Source organism: Myotis brandtii, unplaced genomic scaffold, assembly GCF_000412655.1.
Source record: "Myotis brandtii unplaced genomic scaffold, ASM41265v1 scaffold631, whole genome shotgun sequence".
NCBI classification, from domain to species: Eukaryota; Metazoa; Chordata; class Mammalia; order Chiroptera; family Vespertilionidae; genus Myotis; species Myotis brandtii.
In genome coordinates this window covers 65,329-74,479 of record NW_005370415.1, presented here as the reverse complement: position 1 = coordinate 74,479, position 9,151 = coordinate 65,329, and the positions used below count along the sequence as shown (strand labels likewise).

The following is a 9,151-nucleotide window of genomic DNA, read 5'->3' as shown; positions in this document are numbered from 1 at the left end:
TTTTGCTTTTGTTTTTAATTAGATGAGCAGGGAAAGAGGGAAATTCTCCTTTGCAAAGCTGTGGTTATCTCATGATATTTGGAAGAATATAAACAGGAGTGTTTAGATATAGTCACTCACTTTCAACAAATATTTAATGTGTCCCATCAAAAGCTAGATGCTTATCTAGGCACGTAGGACACCATGCATATAATATGTAAAGATGAATGGTGTTCAGTAAGTGAAGTATGGAAAACTGAAGGAAAGCCTAGAACTGTGTAATAGGGGTGTGATATGTGCAACCACATCTGTTGTTTTCATGGAAATAGATCTGTTTTTGAGAAAAATAAGTCTGGAAGGCCTACCATGCGAGTGGTGGGGGTATAAGAGGCACTGGAGCAGAGAGCCCAGGTCTATATAGGAGGCTATAATAAAAAGCTAGGCAAAGACTAGATCTGAATAAAAAGCGGACCAGAGCAAGGAGATATTTAAGAAGTAAAGTCAGGAGGACCTAGGGACCAACTGCCTGTATACCTGCTCTGTGTACCTGACCTAATGTACCTGCTTTTGTCACCCACACATCTTCATGTTTGTATCATGGGCACACAGTACTGCGGTTGGTTGTTTACATGTCTGTCTCACAATGAGCTCGGGGGTTCTTGTGGACTGGATCTTTTCCTTAGTCATCTTTCTGTCCTCCAGGCCTTAGCACGATGCCTGACACATGGCAGTCACTCAGAAAACATTTAAACAAACTAATTAATAAACTAATAAACATGGGAGTGATAAAGAGGGTAGAGTCAAGGAATCTAGATAGAAAGTGATATAATCAGGGATATAACAGGAGGTAAGTTTTTTGGGGAGAAGACAGTGAATTGGGTTTGGAGTTTTCATTGAACTTGAGGTGCTTGCAGGAATCACTGACCACCCATTCTCTCCCTGAGGGCAGATGTCTGTAGATACTAGGTAGAAGGCTTCCTTTATGGCCAGAAGCTGTCTAGATCCCTCCCAGTCAAACTCAACTCATAAACACCACTAAGGGAGAAAGTGTCCCCATCCATTAGTCTAAGGACCAGCTCAGGTGGTGATAGAGATAAGCAAAGAAGATAAGCAAGGAGAACCAGCTAAATTGCAGGTTCAGAAAGTGACAAGGATGGGTGAGTTTATTGAGGCTAAACTTCTGGAGGGCCTACCAGGCCAGTGTAAACATTCAAACTTAAATTCCTGAGCAATGGAATGATCAATCCAGGGCCAAGTGGTCCCTCTCTGGAACAGGTCAGCTCCATTCCACTTCAAGCCTCAGGGAATTTGCATCCCCTGACCAGCTCTCTTAAGAGACACCAAGCAAAAATTCCTAATCAATGCATAGAACTCAGATTCCTGGGGAGAGAGCTCAAAGAGCATAACCTTAGTAATGATAAACCCAAAGCACATCTTTCTATATGGAGAATCAATCATACAATCATTATATAGTTAGAGGAAAACAGGAAACTTGGAAGAGGCAAGTAGGCTTTGAAGAGAAAGGTGGTGTGTTGAGTTTCTGACCCATTAGAACCCACTGGGTTAAGGTGATTGAAAGGTTTCTGTGCAGAGATGCCCTAAGGCCAACCTGCACAGCCACTGCTCAAGAGCTGAGAGAAGAGGCTTGGCAATGCTCATCTGGGAGTCAGTTACAGGGAGGTGGGAGGCGATGCACTGATGTTCTCCATGGAGAGGGGATGGAGGGGAAGGTTAAGTACTAAATAATGGGGGATGTGGAAGAGATGGCAAAAGAGACAGGAACAGGTGAAAAGAGAAGGAGATGGCCATTCTTTCTCTTTGCTCCTTTCCCTTCCTCTCTCTTCCCCTCCATATTAGAGAGCAGATGTCTTCCTCCTTCCCTCAGTGAGTGCCTTGGGGTGAGGATGCTGCCCTTACTCAGACTCAGCATCAACTGCATTCAAGTCAGCAGGAAATCAAAGGGAAAAGGGACACCTAAGAATTTAGCCTTGAGAGGCTACCAACCTGTCCCAATGGCTGGGAGGCAAATGGTCGAGTGATTCCGTTTTTCACACTCTCGCAAAACACGGGTAACTGATCTCTTGACATCAGCTCCACCAACGACATGAATAATATTCTTGCACTTCAGAGATCCACCATCAGTAATTATATAACCATTGTTGTGCTGTTGAGCTAAGAAACACAAAACAAAAAGATGCAAAATCAGATGCTGAACCTACTCTCTGATTGTTTACAAAGCAAATGTCTGCTTTGTCAAATAAAGCATTTCACGCCAATAAGAGACTCCTGAAATACTACCTCTGATGAATCTGTCTCGCTTACCTTCTCTTTTTAGCCATGATCTCACTTTTCACTCCTCTTCATTTCTAGTTCTCTATGAGTGGAATTCTTTAGTAAAATGTATTATTTTAAGATTAATATGTTGTCTCCCTCTCCACAGCTTCCCACATTCAGCCTTCCACTTATACTTTATTTTAGCACTGAAAAGCAGCATCGTGACTTACCTAGGCGAGAACATTCTGTTTCCACATTTTGTCCAGCCTTTTCCAAAATTGCTTTGGAGACCCCTACATGAGAACATCAACATATTTGCAAACATGAATAAAAAATCAGTACAGTACATTTGGATCAGAATGATTGCCTCATTATCTAAATGCTTTCCCCATCATTGAAGGAATCTTACAACCTGGACATTTCTGATCAAAAGAAGAAAAATTCATAAAAAAAGTGTTACCAATTATAAGAAACCATGTCAAAACAATGTTAAAATTATTAATTCATATTACTAAGCCAAAGTTGTGGAAACCAGTTTGGCTATAGCAACTGTAGAATGTTTCGTTATCGTTATAGAAACCCTCCTTCAAGAGATCTACTGTGACCATTACTGTAGCAACAGTCCTACAAGTAAAGTACCTGCTTTGTGATCAAATGTCTTTGTTGTTGAATTCACAATCACATCTGCTGCTTCTTTAGCAATATCTCCAGTGGCCACCTGGAAGGTGATGGGGCCAATTTTCATTTCGTACACTCCTGAAGCAGGGCTGGTAACAGTCCCATACAAACCTAAAAAGAAAAAATGGTGTTAATAATGAAGTTAACAATAGCAAGAATGACTTAAATCTCATGCTCCTCACTTATGTCCCGCCCATACTTCTCTCCCTCTCCACTGTTTCTCTGGCCTTTAACATGGTCCTGACCCTTAGTCCCAAGGACGGTCTATTTCTGAAAAAGCATTATAAAATATAAAACATATCAAACATGGGCTTCAGGTACTGGCCAAGGTGAAGTCAGCCCGTGAGAGCCTATCTCTCCAATTGATTACAATGATAACAAGGGACAAATACAATATCTACTAACTGAGGACTGAAAAGTAAGCAACAGCAGGCAGATTGGGGAGGGGAGTCAAAACCTGAAGAGGCAACCTGTAAAGGGGGAAGTTTTGAAGTTTTCCTCCTTTCTCTCCCAGCTTTGACACAAGGGTGGCCCTAGTTGTGGAACTGCACAATGAGCACAGGTATCAAAACTCTCAGAGGATCCCTGTGGCCAGAGGATTGAGAAAAGGAGGCCCTGTGAGCTGAAGAGTATGGAAGGAATCTTCCTTATTTTCCATATTTATTTTTTTAAATCCAGGCCCTATTCCTAAGGTGACCCCAGTTGCAGAACTCCATAGTGGCACCACAAGGAGTTAAAGCTCTTGGAGTTCTGTATTTTTGTCCAGAAGATACAAGGAAAAGGGTCCCTGCAGTCTGAAAAGTGTACATGGCTGTGTGTGGGAAATCCTGTTATTTTTCTCTCTTCTCTCTCCCCACTTTGCCCGAGGACAACCTTGATCACACAAAGTTATGTAGCAACAGAACAAGCAACTTAAATGCCAAGAGACCACTGTCTCTCTGGGGAGAGGCCTAGAAAATGGGCTCCTGCAAGCCAAGAGTGTGAGGGGAGTTCTGCTGAGGGGATAGCTGGAGAAGGTGGACCCAAGTTCTGTGACAAACTGGAGTAAATCCTAAGCCCACCCAGGAGCTGCACATGGGGGAGCCGTCCCAAGCAGCACAGCAAAGGCTCTGAGAACTGAAGTGACATGGGAACGCCTCCCATAGAAGGTGAGACAGGACTGTTAGGATGAACTTAACTGACTGACTGCCTGCTAAAACAATTACCATTTTCCAGGAGATTTTTAACAAGACCCAAGTGTCACAACATAATAATGAAAATAACCAGTCTATTATCCCAAACTGCTTGTCATACAAAGAACCAAGAAAATGTGAGCAGTTCTCAAGGGTAAAGATACTCAATATAAATGCTTATGTCAAGATGACCCAGATGTGGGACTTATCAAAGACTTTAAAGTATCTACTACTATAAATATGCTCCATGAGGTCAAACTAAATATATTTGAATGAATGGAAATGATTTGGAATGAGTGGAAAATTAGGAGTCTCTGCAGAGAAATATAAATTAAAATCAAATGGACATTTTAGCACTTATAAATACAATATCTAAAATTTTAAAAATTTCATTGGATAAGCTCAACAGTAGACAGAAAAATGAGTCTGTGATCTTGGAGGCAGATCAATAAAAATTATCCAATCTGAAGAACAGAGAAAAATGACTAAAAGAAAAAAGAACAGATCCTCAGGGACTGGCAGGGCACTATCGAAGGGTTAACATTCATGTTATTTGAGCACCAGAGGAGATAAGGGAGAGATAAGTGCAGGAAAACTATTTGAATAAATGACTGAAAAATTCCAAAATTTGATGGAAGAAATATATATTTAGATTCAAGAAGCCTCAGAAAACTCCAAATAGGATAAAGCCAAACATGTAACAGCAAATTTGACAGAGAAGCAGCATTTGGTTGGTATTGTCTCTTTAAATGTGTCTATTTCCAAAAACACAGGTCACATCATCCTTAGGAAATACTAGCCTCATCACTACTTAAAGCCCTCTGTACAGATTATCTAACTTGGATTGCTTAATCTTCCACTCAAGATTGTCAATCCTGGCCACTGTCTTGCATGCTCGGGTGTATGGAGTATGATTTAATATCTCCGTTCTCACAAATAGATTTTTTTCATAAAAATCATCACTGCCATCTTTCATTATCATTAAGTAGTCATTTAACAACTAGAAATGATTTCTTAATTTAGTATTTTTTTCTGAACCCCAAAAAAGAACAACAAAAAAAGAATAAAATAAATTTAGGAAAAATGAAAAGATATCTCTACTGAACCTTGTGTATTCTGAGCCTTGGGAATTCTGTCACTGATGGAATTTCCATTAGCTCTTCTGTCAAATTCATCTGAAAATGCCTAGAAACACAAAGACAGTTTTGATTACTACAATCCTTAGTAGATGAATGAATTTGATTCATCACAGGTTATGATCATGCATGCACAAATATTGATGAGAGAACAATTCTCAAAGTATTATTATTATCATTATGTATTTTCAAAGTTATGAAAATACATATATTATTTCTACAAATGCATCCCATCAAAATTATCAAAGATGGGAACAAAGATATAAATACAAAAATATTCATTATAGTGCTATTTAATAAAATCAAGAAGAAAATAAAACAGTTTAAAATCCAATAGGGAAATGGTTAAATACATTTTAGTATATCCCTGTGTTAAAATATTTAGCAGCCATTAGGAATTGCATTTTCAAAGAGTAGTTAATAGAATAGGGAAGTACTCATTTTACATTATTAGATGAAAGAAGATTAACTTTAATTATATTTTATGACACCACTTTGCAAAGTAGCACATATGTATAGAAGAAGACCATAACAAAATATGACTAAGGTAATTTTTGCATTTTGCATTGTTCAAAGTTTCTATAATGAATATATATTTCTTTCATATTAGGTAAGAGCAAGTAAGTTGCCAGTTGTTAAGAGAAAGACAATCATAAGAACCAAGATACTTCAGTTTTTAACTTCTTAATTGTACCAGAATAGGAATGGCTAGTGGTGTAGTGCATTTTGGAGCAAGAGGCTGTATTTTAGGTTTAATGAATCTGTGAATTCCATTTCTTTGCCTGGTAGAGGCACCCCACAATCATCACATTTGTGTAACAAGCAACAGATAATTTTGTTGGTAAAAAACAAAAAGTACCAAGTAACATCTAGGCTGAAAGGCTGATACAATAAAGGGATAAGGACAGGAATAGACTATAGACCTCCAGGGCCAAGGCAGGAAGCTACAAATGTAAAGGTAAAGTGATGTGACTCTAGAGGACAATACAGCACCTGCCACTCAGCCACAGCAAACTGTTCAGACAGAAACCCATACCCAATGTATCAGAATGTCACAGTGGATATCTGGAGTGTTATGTGAAACAAGATGCCCGGTGCATGAAATTCATAAACTCGGGGGGTCCTTCAGCCCAGCCTGCACCCTCTCAAAGTCCTGGAGCCCTTGCGGGATGTCTGAACAAACAGCTTAGCCTGCTCCCAATGGGAGTGAGCCTAAGTCTGCAGTTGGAAATCCTTAGCATTGCTGTGCAGGTGGGAGAGGCTTCCGCCACCACCGCTGCACTCACCAGTCGTGAGCCTGGCTTCTGGCTGAGAGGCACTCCTCCTGTGGGAGCACACTGGCCATCAGGGGGCAGCTCCTGCTTTGAGCGTCTGCCCCCTGGTGGCCAGTGTACATCATAGCGACTGGTCTTTCTGCTGTTTGGTCAATTTGCATATTAGCTTTTAATTACATAGGATGTTTGATTTGAAAATATTAGCAACTGATTCAAAAACATATCTAGAGGCCATGTTCAGACCATGGGCTGCTGTTTTGTAACCTCTGTTACCTCTAAACATCTCAATAAGTTTGTTGTTGTTTTTGTGTGCAAATATAACCAAAGTTTAACTGTCTTCAAAAGTCTTAAGTGAAAAAGTGTTACAGCCATGTACAGACAATCAATACTATTTCCAGTGGCAGTAAAGGTGTCTGTAGAGACTAATCCTTCTCCTGAATACTTGCAGAGGAAACTGAGCCTTTAGGAAAGGAAACAGGGCCTGGGGTTGCACAGCAACAATGAAATTTGAAGGTTCAGGTCCATGTCATAGGACTTGCTCCCCTATTCACCCATTCAAAAACGCTCAGCACTTTCTCTCTAATTTAGTTCATTTTATGTGTATAAATCTTAGCTCCCAGAGTAATTATGATTGACAGGAGGGGAAGTATGTGCTACATACCTATCCCATGATCCACATCACCTTGTATAATGTGGGTCATAGGGGGGTTGTTCAAAAGCATTTATTGACTAGAAATTACTATAGTTATTCAGACCAACTAAATGGACTGTATTATCTTGCTCAGGTGGTTTGGTTGTCTGAATAGAATTTAGATTAAAATTGTTTGCTTTGTAAGAACTTAAAGGTAGTATTTAGATCCAGAAAAAAATTAACAATGACTTAAAAATTCAAATGGTCCAATGATTCATGAACATCTCTTGGGTTGCTGGCCTTGATCTGATCATTTAATTCTTGCACTACCATGGAAGTTTTCAAACATTTAATGTCATTTATTCTACTGGATTCTAAGGACTTGGAGGCAGGGATAATGGACTCTTATTAAATGCCTCTTGTTCTCTCATAATGTAGAGTCCAGCGGCTCACCTATAGCTGATGTTCAGCAAAATGAGAGCTGGTCGATGGACTCTCTATGAGTGAAGATGGTCCTAGTACTCCTGGTACCAACTCTCCTATTCCAGCAGGTGTGGGGTGTGCTGAGTTCATTCTTATCACATCCTTCAGTTGTATTTCATCCTGACAATCTTCTATTTATAGAACCAAAACTATGCTTTTATATTATGTATTAAAATTTCTGTGTTCATATGGAAGGAAATCCTATAGCTTAAAAGAAGGTTAAGGACATGTCAAGTCAATTGCAATATATGGGCCTTATTTGGATTCTGATTCAAACAAACAAGCTGTAAAATCCAAACATTTATGAGACAGTTGGAAATTTGAACATTAACTTGATAATTGATGAAATAAAGGAATGATTGTTAATTTATTTTATGAGTGAAAATAGTATTGTGGTGTTGTTACTTTTTTTTTAAGTGAAGGGAAACTCTTTTTTTTCTTTTTTAAAAATTACATTTTTATTGACTTGAGGAGAGAGTAAGTGAAACATGGATGAGAGAAAATATTGATTGGCTACCTCCTACATGCTCAACAGAGATCGAGCCTGCAACCCAGGCATGTGTGCTGACTGGGAATCAAACCTGTGACCTCTCAGTGCATGGGACAATGCTCAACCAATTGAGCCACACCAGCCAGGGCCATGCTGTTGTTACTTTTTAAATTCCAAAGTCTAAAAAAATACTACTTGTTTATGGGTAAAATTATATCTGTGATTTGCTTCAAAATAATATGGGGTCCTGGCAGAGTGGCTTAGTTGTTTGGAGTGTCATCCATACACCAGAAGGTTGTGGGTTGGGCACATACTTAGGTTTCAGGTTCGATTCCCAGTAGGTGTGTGTGTGATGTTTCTCTCTCTCATTGATGTCTCTCTCTCTTTCTCTTTCTCTCTCTCTCTCTCTCTCTCTCTGTCTCTCTCTCTTCTCTTTTTCTCCCTTCCTCTCTCTCTCAAAACAAAAATCAATAAAAAAATTCTTGGGTGACAATTAAAAATAAATAATTTTAAAAATAATATGGGAAGAAAGGCATAAATGGAGATAGAGATAAAACATATTAGCCATAGGTTGATAATTGTGAAAATGAGTGATGGCTATAAGGGAGTTTATTATACTACTAGAGGCCCAGTGTAAGAATTCATGCAGAGGTGGGGTCTGGCCGGCCCGGCCCCAATTGGAGCAGATTAGGACTGGGCCTGGTGGGAGGAGGAGATGGTGGGAGGTTGGCCAGCTGGCTTCACCCCCTATTGTGGTGAGGGGGTGATCAGGGGCAGTGACCAGGAGGAGGGGCTGAAGGCCTATCAGGATGGTGGGGGCCCATCAGGGGCAGGGCTGGCTGTGGGGAGGGAATGCAAGAGGTTGGCCAACCAGCCCCACCTTCTATTGGGGTGGGGTGTGTGATCAGGAGTGGGGCGGCCAGGGGAGGGTCTGCAGGAGGTTGACCGGCCAGCCCTGCCCCCTACTGGGGTGAGGGGGTAATCAGGAGTGGGGCCCAGTGGGGGGAGTGGCTGTGGGCTGATCAGGGTGGTGG

At 40.4% G+C, this 9,151-nt stretch overlaps 1 protein-coding gene across 1 annotated transcript in view; it reads right to left on the bottom strand.

The window, feature by feature from the left end:
- Positions 1–9,151, bottom strand: part of LOC102261133 (poly [ADP-ribose] polymerase 14-like) — a gene marked incomplete at its 3' end in the record, with an annotated part of 48,309 nt that overhangs the window by 14,930 nt on the left and 24,228 nt on the right. The window contains 4 exon segments of the mRNA XM_014528376.1: positions 1,984–2,151; positions 2,484–2,546; positions 2,893–3,042; positions 5,210–5,288. Coding sequence (XP_014383862.1) covers positions 1,984–2,151; positions 2,484–2,546; positions 2,893–3,042; positions 5,210–5,288 — 460 coding nt within the window.